The 20,054-nt window shown below is 27.6% G+C and overlaps 5 protein-coding genes across 6 annotated transcripts; 4 read left to right on the top strand and 1 right to left on the bottom strand.

Moving 5' to 3' along the window:
• Positions 1 to 42: 42 nt before the first annotated feature.
• Positions 43 to 4,419, bottom strand: LOC141529156 (polyisoprenoid diphosphate/phosphate phosphohydrolase PLPP6). 2 transcript variants are annotated; one of them, XM_074245610.1, is made up of 4 exons: positions 3,960 to 4,419; positions 3,150 to 3,287; positions 1,896 to 2,436; positions 43 to 1,680 (listed from the first exon to the last, which is right to left on the bottom strand). In XM_074245610.1, exons 1-3 carry the CDS (start codon positions 3,966 to 3,968, stop codon positions 1,942 to 1,944), a joined length of 642 nt encoding a protein of 213 aa, XP_074101711.1. In that variant the 5' UTR covers positions 3,969 to 4,419; the 3' UTR covers positions 43 to 1,680; positions 1,896 to 1,941. The 2 variants fall into 2 exon arrangements, with proteins under 2 accessions (XP_074101711.1, XP_074101710.1); XM_074245609.1 differs by having other exon boundaries at positions 46 to 2,436.
• A 78-nt stretch (positions 4,420 to 4,497) lies between these two features.
• Positions 4,498 to 6,662, top strand: Smug (Single-strand-selective monofunctional uracil-DNA glycosylase). Its single transcript, XM_074245606.1, has 3 exons — positions 4,498 to 5,433; positions 5,567 to 5,716; positions 6,521 to 6,662. Exons 1-3 carry the CDS (start codon positions 4,759 to 4,761, stop codon positions 6,650 to 6,652), a joined length of 957 nt encoding a protein of 318 aa, XP_074101707.1. The 5' UTR covers positions 4,498 to 4,758; the 3' UTR covers positions 6,653 to 6,662.
• Positions 6,528 to 7,305, top strand: LOC141529157 (tRNA-specific adenosine deaminase 2). Its single transcript, XM_074245611.1, has one exon. The coding sequence runs from the start codon at positions 6,673 to 6,675 to the stop codon at positions 7,192 to 7,194; it is 522 nt and encodes a 173-aa protein (XP_074101712.1). The 5' UTR covers positions 6,528 to 6,672; the 3' UTR covers positions 7,195 to 7,305.
• A 439-nt stretch (positions 7,306 to 7,744) lies between these two features.
• Mtdna-helicase (mitochondrial DNA helicase) lies at positions 7,745 to 14,245 on the top strand. The gene is made up of 5 exons (XM_074245589.1): positions 7,745 to 8,612; positions 8,988 to 9,208; positions 9,748 to 10,435; positions 12,834 to 13,399; positions 14,089 to 14,245. Exons 1-5 carry the CDS (start codon positions 8,357 to 8,359, stop codon positions 14,224 to 14,226), a joined length of 1,869 nt encoding a protein of 622 aa, XP_074101690.1. The 5' UTR covers positions 7,745 to 8,356; the 3' UTR covers positions 14,227 to 14,245.
• A 238-nt stretch (positions 14,246 to 14,483) lies between these two features.
• On the top strand, positions 14,484 to 19,434 carry LOC141529148 (glycosyltransferase 25 family member). Its single transcript, XM_074245590.1, has 4 exons — positions 14,484 to 14,784; positions 14,878 to 15,106; positions 16,582 to 18,697; positions 19,410 to 19,434. Exons 1-3 carry the CDS (start codon positions 14,603 to 14,605, stop codon positions 17,863 to 17,865), a joined length of 1,695 nt encoding a protein of 564 aa, XP_074101691.1. The 5' UTR covers positions 14,484 to 14,602; the 3' UTR covers positions 17,866 to 18,697; positions 19,410 to 19,434.
• Positions 19,435 to 20,054: the final 620 nt, after the last annotated feature.

Here is a 20,054-nt window from a genome sequence, read left to right as displayed (position 1 = left end):
ATGAAAATTAAATATTTTATTTATTTATTTATTTAATTTCAATACCAAAGCAGAATATCCAGATGGCAAAAGTATACAAAAGAGTTACAATAAAAGTACACGTATGACTAATAAAGATTTAAAATTTCAAAAATTTTAAATATTAAGAAATAATCGTTTTTCTTTAAATTGGAATATAATTATAAAGAAAAAATAGAAGAAAAGTTTAAATTTGAGTATAAATGTTGATCATTTAAAAATTTAAGAGTTAAACTCAGTGGTAAGAATTTTATAAGATGATAATCTAAGATGATCTAGAGTGATAAACTCATATAACAGAAATGTGTAAATAAATATCAAAGATTTGAAAGATTTGGATTCATTGTCTCGTTTAAAAGTTTGAAATTAAGATTCATTGTCTCGTTCACACTTCATGAAGAATTCAAAAGTACTAGTTTTAAAAGTATTTAAGCTAAGTGAATTTGTGACTTCAAATGGTAATTCCCTCCAAATTCGGATCGCAGAAACTACGAAGGAATGCTCAAAGGTAGTAGTTGAGAAATTAGGCATTTTAAAAGACACGTTTTTTGTTTTTTTTTTTAAGTTAAAAAATTTACCATTTAAAAAATTTTCAAACTATGATATTCTGAATTTTTTTTAAATTTATTCTATTTTTATTGCTTTTTAAGAAAAAAAAATATTTCAATAACCGGAAAAATAGTATCGTCATCATTTCATTTAAAAACACCTAAAATCATAAATTTTGAATTTTCAAATAAAATTAAAAAAAAAAAAAAAACCAAAATGTTCAATTTTTATAAAAATAAAAACGATATATTCTAGGGCTGTACAATTTAGCCGGTTAAGCTGACTAAAAAAGTTAGCCAAGCTAATTAGCTAGCTGTTCGACTTAGCTTAGATTTAAATTAAAAACTTTCTTTCTTAGTACTTTAAATATAAATTTGGAGGATGAGTAAACAATTGGTCAAATGATACCACCTATTCAAAATGTCGAAATTTGTAACAACTTCTTTTGAATATTCATTTGTAGTTACATCAATTCGGTTATGGGAAGAGCTACCACCGGAAATTGTATTTGCAAGTAGTATTGTAATTTTTAAAAATAAATTGTATTATTATTTATTTAATTTAGATATATAAGCTTTAATCTTTGAATTTTCTGATTTATTTCTTAAATCTTAGATACAAGTTTCTGAATCAACTCTATATTAGGTGACTAAAATGTTTATAATATTAGGATTATTTAGTGTTAATTTGTGCAATTATAAATTGTTATAAATTTTTAAATTTTAAATATTCATTATTGTTTATTAATTATTAATTTGTAAATTATTAACTACTCATTACTGACCAATACCAAAAAAAAAAAATGATTCATATGTATTATATTAATGTCATGCTTATTTAATGTACTTCAGTTAACTCAAAGTCTTAAACTATTTTTTTAGTAATCTAATTTTGCCATTCGGCAATTTTTCCTTGGCATAAAAATAAATAAATTTAAATCTAAACCTAAACCTATTATCAAAAAATAGTAATTAAAATGATGAATAATTTATTTTAAATTATACTTTATTTATATAAGTCAACACGCTAATAAAAATAATTCAAACACCATGCGTCGCTTTAAATAATTGATCAAAAAATACTTCTACAGATGTAGGTACACTAAAAAAAAAACTGTTAAAAATACAATTATTAAACTCAAGTCCTTAAAAATAAACTTTTCCATGTTGACATAAAATATTAAGTCTTTTCTTTTAATTTGGTTTAACAATATAATTAAATATATTTTTAATATGTGAATATTTAGTATTTTATATGGATATACAACTTATTAAATTATATATTTCCGTATTCAATGTATAAAATACTTCTGATTGACTTGAATTTACCTTATTAAAAAATATAGTTCATCTCGATGCGCCCAATCACAGAATATTAAACATGGAATTCACCTCCTTCTAGTTTTTCATCGGTTAGCCAGGAAATCAAGCTGATACAAGTGTCTCGCTCTAAATAAATTAAACTGATAAAAATTCCTTGGAAAATTCCAAGACACACACCACCGAGAACATCCAAGATGTAGTGTCTTTTTAACAGAACTCGTGAGAGACAGACTGCAGTAGACCAAGCCAGCAGCGAGGGTACGAACATAATGGAAACAGGCCACAGGTTGATGAAGAAATATGTTAAAAATGCTACTCTCGAAGCGTGGCCTGATGGAAATGAGTACTTATCTGGGCCCATTTCAAACGGATCATCATTTTTTGATGGTCTTCGTCTTCTCGTAGCGGCTTTTATAATGGCTACGTTGACTATGTCTATCAGAAGGCCTATGAACAAGTTTACTTGCATTTGATACAAATCTTCGCTACTTATTATCCATATGAACGCCAACCATCCCGCCAACCACGGAATCGTATGCGCACTTATCTGTAAATTAATTAGTCATTAATAAATAAATAAATATATATTAATTAATTAATATAAGGCTCCAGGTCAAATAATCAGTAAAAAAATTTGAGACAAAAATTTTCTAGGATTGTTAGAACTTCTTGCAGCTAAACATCTCGGTAAAATATATTAATTGCGTTCCAAGATGAAATCTAACAATAATAAATCAAAATAAAAATTTATTAATTATTAAAATTGTGTATTTAAATTATCTTCTCGATAAATAATAAAAAAATATGAATCATAAATTATATTTTTTTTTTGTCTTTACTATTTTGCTCAAAAATATTTTGTTTTATTAAAAGAAAAAAAAATGTGAGAGAATAACGATTATATTCTTCTCAATTACATTGATTTTAAATATTATTTATTTTTGATAACACGATAAAATAAATGAGAGATGTTTATCATAAATTTATAAATATTTTGACAACTGCATTTTTAAAATTTTCGTTTTTTATCATGAAAATAAAAACAAAAGACCAGCCATTGAATAAAAAAATTTTTTTATAAAGTTTCTGAAAAAAATGCAGAATTCTTTTAATTTAGATAATTTAGCATTAGAAATATTTAATTTGATATTGAGATGTGTGATTAAAAAATTATCAGATTTACTTGCGAAATAAATTTTTACCAATTTAGTTATCTTAGTACTTGACCTGTTACCTAAATGAGTTTATCAAATTAACAACCTCTAGAGTACGATAGTGCATCTTTAGCTGCTTCATGGGCATAAAATTCTCAACTTTTTTAACAAAAGCATTAGTTATGTAGACGTCCAGATCCAAAATTTTCTTCAGCGCCGAAGGAACTTCCCGTTTTTCATTTTTCTAAAAAAAAATTGTCAATTGTATAAATTATATTTTAATTAAAAAGTTTACAATTAAAAATCACTATACTAAATCTTATTTAAGTTTATTAAAAACTAAAATAAAGTATTATAAAAATAAATTATGACATTGAAGTTAGCTGTCACTTGACAATTTTTTAATTTTTTTTAACAAATAAATTTGCTCCAAAAAATTATTTTAAAAAAATTGCATTTGTAGTTTTTTAAAATTTCTAAATGTCAATTTTTTTTGCCATAATTTATTTGTTACAAAAATTCTTAAAATTATCAACTATCTGCTAAGTTAATTTTAATAAATAAATTTTTTTCAAAACTGAATGTTAGATTATTATTTGGCAATATATTAATTAATATAATACTGAAGTTATCAGTCAGCTGTCAATTTTAAAAATTTTTTCAACAAATTAATTAGAATAAAAAAATGCTTCTAAAAATTTTCACATGTGAAATTTTCTAATAAAATTTTTTATTTATAATTAATTTGTTGAAAAAATTTTTAAAATCTGTCAACTTGAGTGTTATTAATTATTTATAAAAATGATCTAACATCTGACATTACTCATTATCACTCAAAATAATTAATAACAAAAAAAAAATGATGAGTAAAAAATGATAAAATAATATACAATTAAAAAATAATAAAAATTCTAACCTTATCCATGGTGACTTCTTAAAATTTCAATCCGGTGATCTAATCGCTAAAAGTACAATTGACAATTGCGAATTGCGAGTAATTAAAAAGTGAATTTCATTCGATTAATCGATATTTATCAATACACCAAAATGGAAATATTTATTTTTATCAGTAACTTTGTAGGTTATGTAAATACCAGTGTTTATCGTTTCGTTTCTAGAAATTAAATACAGGAGGAGAATTGTCAGCACACGCTTATGCGCTCACTATAACCACGTGGGTAACCTTCAGTTGGTTGCGACAGTTGCGAATTTTCTGTAAAACTTAAGACACGAGTCGACTTATTGAAAATCTTCGGGAGCGAAGGAGCGCAAATGGCAACCAACGGAGGGTTAATACTGTCATTAATATTATCAGTCTGATTATGACCAGGACCATTACGCAGGACCAAGGTTTTTCTATCTCATATATTTGTAATCCTGGGTAAGTGATATTGATGTCAGTACATTAATTGTAATGTCTGTTTAGTTTGATGCTGGATGTATGTTTACTACGTTTACTGTCATTGTCCGCTTGTTGAAAATAAACAAATAAAAAGCTTTAAATAATTTTTTTTTAATAATAATAATATTTTAAATAATAATTCTTAACGAATTTTAATAATTTTCTTTATTTTATTTTAGAAAATATCAAGGATATTTAATTTTTTATAATTGTCAATTGAAGATTGACTTTCAAGATCAACTTTTTTTTTTTTTCAGTGATTAATAATTAAAATAATTATTTTTAATAATTTACTGATAAAAAGTGCAGTGAAATGTATGAATCAGCATCCGCAAAACGATTTAAGAGTAGTAATAATAGCAATAATAATAATAATAATCAATTGCCATTAGATTTTAGTTTAAAATCCTTGTCAAAATCAGAACCCGAAGTTTCTGAAGTCTCTGAGCGTCTAAACTACGACAGCCAGCAAGAAGATGACCTAGTAGACGACAACAACGTCTTCGCGTCGGCGAACATCGCCAACAAATTACTGGCTCTGGAATATGAACTGACGAAGAGGATAGAGCTGATATCCTTTGACCAGCCTGTCGAGTACGTCTACAGCCCGATAGACTACGCAATTTCAGTCCACGCGAATTTCCTCCAGAAATACTGTCACACGACCAAGAAAATTCTGTTCCTGGCGATGAACCCCGGCCCGTGGGGAATGTCGCAGACTGGTATTCCTTTTGGAGAAATAAACGCGGTAGTGAATTGGCTCAAGTTGTCAGGGCTGATAGAGAAACCTTTGAAGGAGCAGCCAAACAGAAAAGTCACAGGATTTGCTTGCCATCGGAGTGAAATAAGTGGCAGGAGATTCTGGAACTTGTTCAAGAGTATTTGCGGGAGTCCGGATAATTTTTTTCAGTACTCGTTTCTGAGGAACTATTGTCCAGTGGCTCTGATGGATTCTGCTGGTCGGAATATTTCTCCAGCAGAGTTAAAGGCAATCTGATGTTATTTGAATCTGTAAAATAGATTTTTTTTGTTTTATTTTTTGTTGGGATTAGTATTAAGATTAGTTTTGATAATCATTGGATGTAATTATTTTTTTTTTTTTATTGAAATTTTTGTTTCAGGGCTCTAAATTGAAGGAGTTGAGAGATATTTGTGATTTGACGCTACTGGCAGTTCTGAAGCTTTTGGAAATTGAAAAAATTGTAGGGATTGGAAGATTCGCCGAACAAAGAGCCAAGAATATTGTTAAAACTGCTGGTTTACCAATTAGAGTAAGTATTTTATTATTTATTTATTTATTTATTAGGTACAAATACCAATCGGCAAAATACAACATTATATAATTAAATAATGAGTCAAAACACGTCAAGTGGACCCCCCTTATACCACTTGATAATAAAAAACTTATTAAAATATAATTATCAAAAGTAGTTATACCTAAAAATCATCCCTCAAAACAGTTTTTGAAAATTTTGAATTTAACAACAATTTTTTTAACAATAAAAATTTTCGGTACTTTTAATTAAAAAAGTTGAATTTTATTTCGAAATAAAGAACTTAAATGTATAATGCGTATTACTAAAAAAAAAAAAAAATTCGATTATCGTACTGAGAAATCATTAAAATTTCAATTTGTTTATTTAATAGTTAATAAAAATATAATAATAAACAAATAAAATTTGCAAAATAATTTTATGTCAAAATATAGATATTTTACGATAATCGCTGAAAATTTCGTTAACTTATCTTCAATAGCTTTTTCACAGTTAATTTTTTAATTAATTAATCGACTAATTATGTTATTAAAAATTGTGGAGTATAAAAAAAATTAATTTGATTCAAGAAAAAAATCTTCAACTAAAAAATTATCTTTGGTTTGAGTAAATTTTATTTGATTCAAAATGATCAAACTCTTTAAAATATTAATCGTCATTAAAATTATTTTTTTTTTACTAATGTGATTATAATTAATCAATAGAATAAAGTATAAAATTACTTTATTTCTATTCTAAAATTTTACATGATAATAAAAATAATATTAAATTCTTGCTTTAAATGAATAATTGTACTTTTAGATTTTTTGGATGCCTCATCCAAGTCCTAGATCTACTGCCAACGAAAATTGGAGCGATAAAGCACTTAAAACTTTAGACGAGTTAGATTTACTTAAATACTTTGTAAAATCTGACGACGAGAGCGTGAACTGAAGAGAAAAAAAAAAATAAAAATGACTGAGGATATCAAGTCCAAATGGATGGAGACAGCGCTCAAAGAAGCAAAAAATTCTCTGCGTGCTGGAGAAGTTCCAGTTGGTTGTCTTTTTATTTATAAGGACCAAGTTATTGCATCGGGCAGTAACACCGTCAATGAAACTCACAACGCAACTCGTCACGCGGAAATGAATTGCATTGACCAGGTAATTAAGTATTGTAAGGACCGGAGTCTGGAGTATCAAGATGTCTTTAAGAGTGTCGACGTCGTGGTGACTGTCGAGCCCTGCATAATGTGCGCAGCGGCTCTTCACCAGCTAAAAGTAGTGAGTATCACCTATGGATGCACTAATGACAGGTTTGGGGGCTGCAAAAGTGTTCTGGAAGTCGCTCCCATTTATGAGTCTGGTGTTGAAATCGTTGGGGGCCTCAAAGCTGAAGAAGCCATGAATTTACTTAAGGAATTTTATAAAGGCACTAATCCAAATGCTCCGGATGATAAACAGAAACATAAAAAGAGAAATAAAGAGCATAAGTAATCTTTTTTCGTCAATTATATATACAATGATAAAATATGTCAATTTCATTACTACAAAGTGATAATTATTTAATAAAAATAATTAAGCATAATTTCCTGTTTATTAACGAAACATCAATCATTTTTTTTTTTTTTTATGCTTACCTAGTTTATTTTTTTAAACAAAAATCAAAAAATTGTTAAGTGTCATGCCAATTTATAAAAAAATCTATTTTTTTTATTCAACTGCATGTTCTCTTATTTTCTTTTTTTCAATTCATGAATAATATATGAAAATTAAGTTAGCCGACATCTGAAAGTTTTTAGAATTCTTTTTTTATTAAAAAAATTATTACAAAAAAAATTTTTAAAAATGTATAATACTAAAGTTAGCGGTCAGCTGTCAATTTAAAAAAATTTTTTTAACAAATTAATTAGAATAAAAAAATGCTTCTAAAAATTTTTACTTGTAATTATTATTAATTTTCACATGTGAAACTTTTTAATTAAATTTTTTTTTAATAATTTAATTGCCATAAAATTCCAAAAAAATTTTTGATATCTGTCAACCAGTGTTATAAAAATTTTCATGTCTAAAAAACTGTAAGTGTAATTTTTAAAAAATATATTTTTGTTTTAATTCAATTAATGAAAAAAATTAAAAACGTCGGCTAACTTTAATATTACCGTACAACCTGGTTATAAGCTAGATTTCTTTCTTCTACTTACATGAAATATTTCGTATACAGATATAATAATTATATAGCAATACGCACAATGCAAATTTGAGGTTATACACCATGCGCATACATATGTATATCAATCCATGTTTACGTAAAATGAGATAGAAGAAGAACTACACTCGATTCACGCTGAAAAAGACAAGGATATAAAACCCACCGTATCATGAGACGCACGTGTGTTTTATATATAAAAATTATTTTTCTTGTTTACATTTTTTAAATTATGATTTTTTTAATAATTTAAATGAATACTAACATCGAAAATACTAGTGTTATTTGCAATCACCGTCTATTTAATTTAACATAATGAAAAAAATAAAAATTAATTGATAAAAAGTTTAAAAATTAACAAATTAAAATTTATAACCAAACAATGACTGTTAATTGTTATGATTCAAAAGTGCATATGAATGTTAAATTACACATAGCAAAAAATAATTTATGATGGTTTTTAAAATTACACTGCAATTAGTCATAAATAGAGGACGAAGGCTCAAATTTGACTGGGTAAAAACTCGGGGATTTCATAAGGTGGCTGATGAAGTACATCATGCAACATCATTAATACAAATTCGTAAAGTATTTAGACTTAAAAATATACCTATTCAAGAAGGTCATGCTTGTATTGCTATCAATTGTCCTATTTGTAAGCCGAAGAAACATAGTGAATTTAATGTATTTGTAAATAAAGCAACAGGTAAACTATTATTTCAATTTATAATTCTGAATTTAACAAACAATAAAATTGTAACAAAAAAAATTTACCAAAAATTAAAAATATGAATTTTTAAAAATATTTTTTTACACTAATGAATTTATTATAAAAATTCTAACAATTGTCAAATGTTTGCTAATTTCAGTATTATTTGTTGTTTTAATACTCGAAATATTTAATTGAATTAAAAAAAATACTCTTAATGAGTTTTATCAGAAATTTGGACAGAAAAAACAAATTTGATGTTAAATTTTCAAGTGTTACGACGTTTCGTTAATATATTCTTCATAAAATTTATGAGGAATATTATTAAAATGAATAATAACAATATTAAAAATTAAAAACAAAATTCTTTAGGATATTTTATGTGCCAAAGTTGCCGACATACTGGTACTTGGGATAATTTAATTCAGTTTTTGGATTCCAAAAAGCCTGATGAGTTTAAAAAGTTGAAGGACAGTCTTTACATCGAAGATGATTTCACAGACAATTGGAATGCAGTCCAAAGTAATTGTCAAAGTTTTGTTAAGATTTCTGAAGAAGACTGCACGGATATTTTAATCAAATATAATATGCCAGTAAGTATTCCTAGTTATTAATTATGGGTATATCATTTTATATAAATAATGAAATTTAGTTCATCTATTATAATGCCTTTATTAAATTATGACTCGAAAGGAATATCTTTACAAGGAGCACTCTTGTAACCAAATGATTCAAATTTAACCGAAAAAGTGTAACGATCTTTCAGTCACGCATACTTAATAATTATAATAATAATTAATATTTAGATTTTGGGTTAATATCTGTCCAGTCTAATAAACAACATTTTTATTATATACATCTTTTTTCCACGTCAACTGTAATTTTTACAAACAATTCACAATTATTACAATTTTTCTAAGTTATTATTTTAAAAAAAATTTTTTTTTTAATATACATTAATATTATTGTTTTTTAATAAACTTACTTGGTATGAAAATTTTAATTTTTTAATTAAGACACTACGGATTAATTAATTTTTAACTCAGCGTCTAAATAATGATGCATATTCCAACACTAGTTAATAATCAAATAAAAATTTGGAAAATTAAAACAAAATAATATTAAATTACAGTCTGTATCAAAAGGACAATTGGAGCAATTAGATTGTCACTATGATAAATCATCTTCAACGCTGTATTTTCCTTTAATTGGGGTCGGAAACCGAGTGTCAGGCTTCAAAAGTCTGACTGCAGATCCAGTGATCACGGAAACGACAGTTCCTCAAATTAATGCTCGCGGTTTGATTATTTACAAAGAAAAGAAGATGAAGAATGATAATATCGCAGTTATAGTTCCTAGCATTGAGGATTTGTTGGCGCTGATAGCCGAAAAATCAGCCAACGTCGTGATATGTTTACCGTACAATCTTCAGCATATGCCGCTGCAAATTTTGCCGTTGTTGGAGTCCTACAAGAAATTAATTCTCTGGTTTGGAAACGACGCAGCGAGTTGGGATTCAGCGAGACACTATTCCAAAAAATTAAACGAGAAACGTTGTTTCTTTGTGAGGCCAACTAATCAACAGCCTCGACCCAAAATTGCTGCTCTTGAAGGGTACAATCTTAAGAATATTATTGCTGAGGCTCAGCCGATTTGGCATAAAAGCATCACGACTTTCAATACTCTGCGTGAAGATGTATTGAGTGACTTGCAGAATATTGATAAAGTTCAGGGAATTAAATGGACTAGGTATCCTACTTTAAATCGAGTATTAAAAGGACATCGCCGAGGAGAATTCACTGTACTTACTGGACCCACGGGTATGTTTTATAGATTTAAATAAATGAATTTAATTAAGTCGAAAGTTGCAAATTTTTTTCTTTTAAATTAGCAACCTAATACTAATCATCATAAATTGACTATTGGTGAGAATGATATGAAACATTGAAAAGGCACAACTTCAGGTCAAGACTTTTCCAATGATACCAAATTTAATCATAAAAACCCGTTTTATCTCATAAATACCCTGATCACAAAATTTTGATTATTCTCTCAATATTATAGATTAATATTCAATTTAGAGTAATATTAATAACTAGCTGTTACCCGCCCGCTTTGCTGGGCGTTTACAGAATTGTATTTATACGCGTAATCCCTTTTGAAGTCAGAATTCGAGAAAAGCTATTTCTAGCTGAATTTAACATCATATGTGAATTTATTTTGTTATTAATACGCTGAAAAATATGTAACCTTGAAATTATTAAAATATTTTTAACCGAGAACACCATTTTAAACAAATAAATTTTCTTGAGTCAATAGAAAAAATTATTGCCTCAAGGATAATTTCTGGGCAACAATTGATATCGCGACATGTTAAATGCGTAAGAATTATGAGGTAGATGTGTAGGAGGAGGTGGGTAGATCAAAAGTATTTTCAAATTCAAGGTTTGCAGGAGCTAAAGCTCGCATATTAAAAATCTTAATTGTTAACACCTACCCCCGCAATCCATATTATAAGTAGGCTATCATAAAATCCGCTCTTATAGCATTCCTACATCACATACAAAAGATTCTTACCACATTTAAAACCTGTAGAAGCTATAGCTTGGAAATTAAAAATCTTAATTGTTAACACCCACCCCTGCAATCCATTTTGAGAGTAGGTTGTTATAAAATTCGCTCTTACATCATTTTGAAATCACTTATAGAAGATTCCTACCAAATTTGAGAACGATGGGAGTTATAGCTTGAAAATTAAAAATTTTCATTGTTAATAGCCACCCCCGCAACCCTTTATGGGGTGAGATATCGTGAAATTTGTTCATAGATAATTTCAACATCTCTTACAAAAGATTCCTACCAAATTTGGAGTCGATAGGATTAATAGTTTAAAAACGGGAATTTTTCATTCTTAACGCCCCCGCAAACCCCTTTGGGGGAGAAATTTCTTAAAATTCGTTCTTAGCTGACCTCTACATGGTAAAAGTAATATTCCTACTAAATTTGAAGTCGATAGGAGCTATAGCTTGAAAATTAAAAATTTTCATTGTTAAAAGCCACCCCCGCAACCCTCTGGGGGAGTGAGATATCGTAAAATTCATTCATAGATTATTTCTACATCTCTTACAGGAGATTTCTACCAAATTTGGAGTCGATAGGACCTTTAGCTTGAAAATTAAAAATTTTCATTGTTAAAAGCCACTCCCACCCAGCCCCCATGGGGGTGAAATATCGTGAAATTCATTCATAGATTATTTCTACATCTCCTACAGAAGATTCCTACCAAGTTTGGTGTCGATAGGAGCTATAGTTTAAAAACGGGAATTTTTCATTGTTAACGCCCCCGCAACCCCCCTTGTGGGTGGAATTCCGTAAAATCCGTTCTTAGCTGACCTCTACTCGGCGAAAGGAATATTCCTACCAAATTTCAAGTTTCTAGGTCTGATGGTTCCCGAGATATCGTGATGAGTGACTATATAGATAGGAATCTCTTATATATATATAGATAAAGGTTAAATTAATAATATTAAATTTATGGTAATTATTTACAATTAACAATTAATAAAAAAAAAAGTTGATTACCACAATTTTAACAAATTTTCAAAAAAATTTATAAATTAAAAAAAAATTGTGATATTCAACTTTTTTTTTTTTTTTAATTGTTCGTTTTTTTATTGCTTTAAAAAAAAAAAAAAATATATATATATATATATATATATATATATATATATATATATATATATATATATATATATATATATATATGTATATATATATATATATATATATATATATATATATATATATATATATATATATATATATCAAAAACATCAAAAAAAGATAAAATAGAAATTTTATCCAAAAATATGAAAGCCAAAATTTTTTCCAACTTTTAAAGGCAAAAAAGCTATTGAAATATTAATATATTTGATATTTTCGATATCACCGCAATAAATCCGCCGTAAATACAAGCAGAATAAGAAAATTAAAAAATGTTAATTTTTCACCTGTAGATATGGCCAAAAATAAGTTTGACCCCACTTGTAAATAATTACCAAATTTAATTATTCATTGTTTTTTTTTTTTTTTATTTTTAATTTAAACTGCAAACATTGATTATTTAGAAAGCTAAAATGTTATTTTAATTTAAAATTTAAATGGAAAAATTTTCAATTTTTGTTATAAAGATCTAACAGAATTTTTTTTTAATACAAGGTTGCGGAAAAACGACTTTCATGAGCGAGTATTCCCTCGACTTAGCAATGCAAGGCGTAAATACACTGTGGGGAAGTTTTGAAATCCGAAACGCAAGACTTGCTAGGACGATGCTTCAGCAAATGGCCGGAGTACCATTAGACGAAAATATTCAAAACTTTGATACCTTTGCCGATGAATTTGAAAAGCTGCCGATTTATTTCATGACTTTTCATGGCCAACAGAGTATAGACGTCGTGATGGAGGCCGTCGAGCATGCCACCTACGTCCACGATATTGCTCATGTGATCATCGACAATGTGCAATTTATGATGGGAATGTCCGAACAATCTAAGCACGTTGATAGATACTGGAGGCAAGACATGATTGTCTCGCAATTTCGTTCTTTTGCTACCAAAAGTAACTGCCATGTCACGCTGGTAATTCATCCGAGGAAAGAACGTATTGAAGAAGAACTTACCACCGCCTCGATTTTCGGTGGCGCAAAAGCTAGTCAAGAGGCTGATAATGTTTTAATTATCCAAGATAAACGATTGATTAGTGTTCGGGGAAAAAAGTATTTACAAGTAAGTGTACAGAAAAAAGAAAAATAGAAAAATTACAGTATATAATGTAACGTGGCGCTTCGTGATGAAAACTGGAAAAATTAACATTCAAAGTTTGAATTAGAAAAATATTATTTCGAATTGTAATTTTATGACACTGAAGTCGCGAGATGTCTGATAATTTTTAGAATTTTTTTTTACTAACAAATTATAGCAAGAAAATTTTATTTAAAAATTACATCTTTAGAAGCTCTAAAAAATTATAAATGACATTATTAATGACACTGAAGTTAGCAGACGTCTAAAAATTTTTGATTTTTTTTATTAATTAAATTACAACTAAAAAGATATTTATGAAAAATTGCACTTATAGTTTTTCAAGTTTTTTACATGTGACATTTTCTTTTTTTTAATCGTTTAATTGAAATTTTTTCAATAAAAAATTTCTAAAAATTTTGAAATGTCGGTTAACTTCATTTTTATCATTTTTATAAATAATTTTCTATGGCTAGTTCATTTTTCAAGAAAAATAAAAAAATTTTCAAGTGTCTGCTAACTTTAGCTTCATGTAATTTTTCTGGTTTTAAATACGACGGGACACTTATTACTTTTTATAATGTAATTTTTCAAGTTTTTTTTTAGCGTGTATAAATTCAAGTAATCGTTAATTAATTAATTTTTTGTAAATAAAAAAATTAATTTTTTTTTAGATTGCCAAAAATCGTTACAGTGGCGATTTAGGAATAATGAATTTAGAATTCGACCGTATTAGTTTAAGTTATCAACAAAAGAAAAAACAAAAAACAACAAATACCTCAAAAGAATCAGATGAAAATATGAATAAATAATTATAATTATTAATTGAAAGACACTGTAGTTATTGAAAAAAAAAATTTTTGTACATTTTTATACAGGAAACATATTTTTTGTGAATTAAATATTGTTAAACAGAAAAAATTTTAAATAGATTATTTTTAGAGCCTGGAACTTGTGACATGTGCAGAAGAGAGAGAAAAAAACACATGTATGATAAAAAAGGACAACACATAAAGCGAGATAAACTATTCCTGCATCTTCCGTAGCACAAACGACAACTCGCTTATCAATTTTATCCCTTCTATAATCAATGAAATAATTTGTTAAATTCATTTTAATGTATACATTCGGTCAATGTTCCGGTAGAAGAACGTGCAGTTTTTTAATTACACAGTATTCAACGTCAAGATGAAAATCTATAAAATAATTATTTTATTAGTGTTTAATTTTTTTGGTTTGATAAGCAATGAGGTTATTAAAAAACCAACTATTTTAATTGGTATATTGGTAAGGAATAAAGCACACACATTGCCGTATTTTTTAAGTCTTCTTCAAAATTTGGAGTATCCTAAAGATCGAATTAGTTTATGGTAAGTCTAACCTCTGTATCAGGAGCTCTGCTATTTATTTTTGTATTTTATGTTATTGTAGTTTGTTTATATTAAATTTAATTACTTTTTCAGGATTCGGAGTGATAACAATGTGGACAATTCTATTGAAATATTAAACGTCTGGCTGAGTGAACAATTGTCTAATTATCATTTGGTAAATGTTGTGCTGGATGAAAAGTCTACAGGGATCGAAGATGAAGAGGATATTGCTGATTGGTCGTCTAATCGTTTTACACATGTTATTAATTTACGTGAAGAATTATTTAATTATGGACGTAAAATTTGGGCCGATTATCTTTTTGTAAGTATTTAAATGTTTCATTTTTAAAATATAAAAAATTATACTTAATTTGATGATACTGAAATTGAGAGACATCTGATAATTTTTAGAATTTTTTTAACAAACAAATTATAGCAAGAAAATTTTGTTTAAAAAATTTTATAAATAATTTTCTATGCCTAGTTTACTTTTCAAAAAATCAAAAAATTGTCAAGTGTCTGTTAACTTCACCCTCATTTAATTTAACAAACATGTGTCAATTTTTTGGACTTTTATAACAATTAAATTATTATGAAAAAAATTACAATACAAAAATTTTATATGCAGAAATTTAAAAGCATTACAAGTAAAAATTTTTTAAAAATATTTTTTTTCTAAAATTTATTTACTAACAGCCTTGCAGTCACTATGTGACTGTCGTGACTTGTGAACTATAAATAAATAAAATTTTGCTTTATTAAAAAAGATTTTTGATAAATTGCACTGTACTTTTTTAACTATTGACGTTTTTGAAAATATAAGCTTATCCCGATGTTACACTCTTCAAAAGCTTTCATTTGAGTACCCACATGCATTTTGACATATTTTTCATATATAAATATATATAATATATATAAATATATGAAAAATTGATGTAGGTACTCAAATGAAAGGTCTCAATGAGTGTATCATTGGGATGAGCTTAGATCTTTGAAAATGTCAATAATTCACATAACACTGAAATTAGCCATCAGCTGTTGATTTAAAAAATTTTTTTAACGAATCAATTACAATAAAAAAATGCTTTCAAAAATGTTCACTTGTAATTTTTATTAATTTTCACATGTGAAACTTTTTAATAATATTTTTTTTATAATAATTAAACTGCTATAAAATTCTAAGAAAATTTTTAATATCTGTCAACTTCAGTGTCGTATAATTCGCAAGATAGAAGGTCATTTCTTAATTATTGATATTTTTAAAGATGTAAGCTCATCCCGATGTTACACTCATCAAAAGCTTTTATTTGAGTACCCACATGCATTTTTATATATTTTTCATATATATATATATATATATAACATGTATAAATATATGAAAAATTGATGTGGGTACTCAAATGAAAGGTCTTGATGAGTGTATCATTGGGATGAGCTTAGATTTTTGAAAATGTCAATAGTTCACAAGATACAGGGTCATTTCTTAATTATGTATCTAGAGATAGAACATTTTCGAATGCAGCCTAAATACTGATCATAAATTGACTATTGGTGAGAATGATATGAAACCTTAAAACGGCACAATTCCAGGCCAAGATCTTTCCAACGATACCAAATTTAACCATACAAACCCATTTTATCATATAAATACACTGGCCACAAAATTTCGCTTATTCTTTTAATAATATAGATAATAAAAAAAATTTTTTTCATTTGTTTGCTGATTTCAATATCATCTATACAAACCCATTTTGTAAACCATTGATTAAATTTTTACAAAAGTTATATAATTTACAGATGCTTGATGCGGATGTATTTTTGACAAATCCCAAAACTCTGGATTTATTGGTAGCCAAGAACAAGATAGTAGCGTCTCCAATGCTAAAATCCGACGGTATGTACAGTAATTTTTGGGCTGGAATGACTTCAGAGTACTATTACAAGCGTACAGAACAATACACTCCGATATTGAATCGCGAGAACCCTGGTTGCCATGAAGTTCCGATGATCCACAGCGCAGTGCTAACTGATTTGCGTAGACAGAGTAGCGACTACCTGACATACAACTCAGAGAAATTAGAAAACTACGACGGGCCTCAAGATGACATCATAACATTCGCTCGCTCCGCAAATTTATCTTCAACGCCTCTGTATGTTTGTAATGATGAAGTCTACGGATATGTGATGGTGCCGCTGGAGAGTCAAGATACTTTGGAGCATGACTACCAGCAATTGACGAATTTAAAGCTAGAAATTTTGTCTCTGCAAGCTGAGCTGTCTCTCTCGCAAACTATGAAGAATTTCATCAGGTATCCCAAGAAAGACAAGCTCGGCTTGGACCATATCTACATGATCAACTTACGAAGGAGACCTGAGAGGCGCGTCAGGATGCATCGCTGCTTTGACGAACTGGGTATCGAATCAGAGACAATTGACGCAGTTGATGGCAAGCAGCTAAATGAAAGCGTTTTATTAAACTCTGGAGTCAGAATGATGCCTGAGTACGCGGATCCTTATCACAAGAGACCCATGAAGATGGGAGAGATCGGCTGCTTCCTCAGTCATTTCAACATCTGGAATGACGTTATTGACAACAATTACGACAAAGTAATGGTACTTGAAGACGATGTACGCTTCGAGCCATTTTTTCGTAATAAAGTCAATTTTATCTTGAAAGAGCTGGACAGGCTGAAGATTAACTGGGACCTGGTGTACTTGGGAAGAAAGCGAATGCAAGAACGAGGCGAAGAGTATGTTGATGGCTCCGATTATTTAGTCTACGCTGGATATTCTTATTGGACTCTTGGCTACATTTTATCCGGGTCTGGTGCTAAAAAATTATTAGAAGCCAAACCTTTGGATTCACTCGTCCCTGTTGATGAATTCTTGCCGATTCTTTTTGACAAACATCCAAGAGTCAACTGGAAAGGACACTTTCCTAAGCGCGATCTAGTTGCGCTTTCTGCTGCTCCGCTTATTATTTATCCGACTCATTACACCGGGGAAAATGGATACATCAGTGACACTGAAAATTCAATAATTATTGCTGCGAATCAGGGAACGTTAAAAACTGAACTATGAAATATTTGTTTATTTAAAAGTTGGCTCTTGGCGTTTAGTTTTGAGTCAGTTTTATTTAAATAAATAAATAAAAGCATGATATTAATAATTAAAATAAATATATTTTATAAATTTTACTGCCTTAAATATCCAAATTGACTAAAAAATTATTTTTTAAACAAATTTTATATTAATTATTTACTAAATGATATTATAAATAATTTTTTTTAATCAAATAGTCTACCAAAGTTAACAAAAAAAAAATTTTTATGTATTTTTGTGTTAATTTTAATAACAAAGTGCCATGTACAAAATCAGATAAAATAAATTATTTAATCATTAAATATTTTTATAGAATTTTTAAAAATATTTTTTTTTTTAGTTTCTAATCCAAAACAATTTTCTATGCTTTTTTTTTTTATAATAACTGAGATGTGATAACACGGTAAGTTTAATCAAATAATTACACTGATGAAATGTAAACACCCATAGAAAAAAAACAAAGTGACCAAGTGGTAGCGCACTCAACAAACTTCTCAACCACCTGTTGGTTTAAAGTACAGAAAAAAAATATTAAACCGTCTATGTGTCCGGTCATCACAGTTGGGGCGGGATCGTCACTTTCAGCCATCATCTGTTTGCTCTACTTCTACCTCCACTTCCTCTAGTTCTATTCAAACTAAAAGTTATTAGTTACTTAAAAAATATTGTTTAACTGAGTTGTGCTAATTAAGGTTGTGTTTAGTTGTTCAAAATGGTACAAAAAAATATTTTAAACAAAAGTATGCTTAACGAAGTACCTAAGGAGGAGCCAATAAAAGTAAAACACTCGAAAAGTTCAATTATGTCTGAGGTTAGGAAATATTATGGAATTCAACATTTTGTACATATTTATTTTTTATATTTTAATTGTTGAAAATAATTTATATTTGGGTGTATAGTAAATATTTGTGAGTAATTTAGAATATTTTTAATAATAATACTGAAGTTAGCAGTCAGCTGTTAATTTAAAAAATTTTCTATGACATTAAATTTAGCTGTCACTATGACACTGAAGTTGACAGATATTAAAAATTTTTTTAGAATTTTATAACAAATTAATTATTATAAAAAAATATTATTAAAAAGTTTCACATGTGAAAATTAATGAAAATTACAAGTGAAAATTTTTAAAAGCATTTTTTTATTGTAATTGATTTGTTAAAAAAATTTTTTAAATTGACAGCTGACTGCTAACTTCAGTATGATCTGTCACTTGACGATTGTTTTAATTTTCTTTAACAAATAAATTATAGCAAAAAAAAATTATTAAAAAAAATTGATATTTAGAAATTTTAAAAAACTACAAATGCAATTTTTTAAAAATAATTTTTTGGAGCAAATTTATTTGTTAAAAAAAATAAAAAAATTGTCAAGTGACAGCTAAGTTTAATGTCATTAATTACAACAAAAAAATGTTTCTAAAAATTTTCACTTGTAATTTTTATTAATTTTCACATGTGAAGCTTTTTAATAAAATTTTTTTTAATAATTTAATTGCTATAAAATTCCAAAAAAATTTTTAGTATCTGTCAACTCCAGTGTTATTAATTTTTACATGTAAGACTTTTTAATTTACTATTTTTTTATAATAATTTAATTGCTATAAATATCTAAAAAAATTTTTATATCTGTCAACTTCGGTGTCATTTTTAATAACGACTAATTATGATTGTTTGACAGATGGGGCGTTTGGAGGATTCACTACGAGAAACTACACGGCGTTTGGAGTTAGTCGAAAAAAAACTGCTGTCAAAGTTACTAACACGGGAGAGTCGGGAGATATTTGAACGTGAGGTGGAGTTACTCCGTGAAGTTTTAGACAAAAATAGAAATTTATTGCAAAAATTACGACGTGAAAACACTCGCACATTTATGGTAGCAGCTCCTTTAGTGTTTGCTTGTTTTTTACTCTACGGATTGTACTGTCTAATTTTTAATCCTACAGCATTTTTGACCTCTAAAGTTGGAGACATAAATCCATAAGTTTAATAGATAATTAATAGAATTTAGTTAAATTTATTTATAATTTATTGTTTAAAGTCTTCCGTATACGAACCCGATTACCTGAAATCAAGGTCTAAATTTTTGGAGATTGTAATATTGCTCAATAATAGATGTTAATCATTGTTAATTAATAATTAACGTACTTATTAATTATAATGTTACAG

The sequence above is a fragment of the Cotesia typhae genome, unplaced genomic scaffold, assembly GCF_013202065.1.
Source record: "Cotesia typhae breed Kobodo isofemale line unplaced genomic scaffold, CoteBio_Ctyphae contig_44, whole genome shotgun sequence".
Taxonomy (NCBI): Eukaryota; Metazoa; Arthropoda; class Insecta; order Hymenoptera; family Braconidae; genus Cotesia; species Cotesia typhae.
Note: the sequence above shows the minus strand (reverse complement) of the source record. Positions and strands in the feature narration are given on the sequence as shown.

Excerpts from the sequence above, each read along its gene's own strand:
- Smug (XM_074245606.1), top strand. The coding sequence starts at position 4,759 with ATGTATGAATCAGCATCCGCAAAACGATTTAAGAGTAGTAATAATAGC. Across the intron at positions 5,434-5,566 it reads TTTCTCCAGCAGAGTTAAAG|GGCTCTAAATTGAAGGAGTT; the intron begins GCAATCTGATGT and ends TTTTTGTTTCAG. Across the intron at positions 5,717-6,520 it reads CTGCTGGTTTACCAATTAGA|ATTTTTTGGATGCCTCATCC; the intron begins GTAAGTATTTTA and ends TTGTACTTTTAG.
- LOC141529156 (XM_074245610.1), bottom strand. Across the intron at positions 2,437-3,149 it reads TGCACTATCGTACTCTAGAG|ATAAGTGCGCATACGATTCC; the intron begins GTTGTTAATTTG and ends ATTAATTTACAG.
- LOC141529148 (XM_074245590.1), top strand. The coding sequence starts at position 14,603 with ATGAAAATCTATAAAATAATTATTTTATTAGTGTTTAATTTTTTTGGT. Across the intron at positions 14,785-14,877 it reads AAAGATCGAATTAGTTTATG|GATTCGGAGTGATAACAATG; the intron begins GTAAGTCTAACC and ends TTACTTTTTCAG. Across the intron at positions 15,107-16,581 it reads TTTGGGCCGATTATCTTTTT|ATGCTTGATGCGGATGTATT; the intron begins GTAAGTATTTAA and ends TATAATTTACAG.
- LOC141529157 (XM_074245611.1), top strand. The coding sequence starts at position 6,673 with ATGACTGAGGATATCAAGTCCAAATGGATGGAGACAGCGCTCAAAGAA.
- Mtdna-helicase (XM_074245589.1), top strand. The coding sequence starts at position 8,357 with ATGATGGTTTTTAAAATTACACTGCAATTAGTCATAAATAGAGGACGA. Across the intron at positions 8,613-8,987 it reads ATTTGTAAATAAAGCAACAG|GATATTTTATGTGCCAAAGT; the intron begins GTAAACTATTAT and ends AAAATTCTTTAG. Across the intron at positions 13,400-14,088 it reads GGGGAAAAAAGTATTTACAA|ATTGCCAAAAATCGTTACAG; the intron begins GTAAGTGTACAG and ends ATTTTTTTTTAG.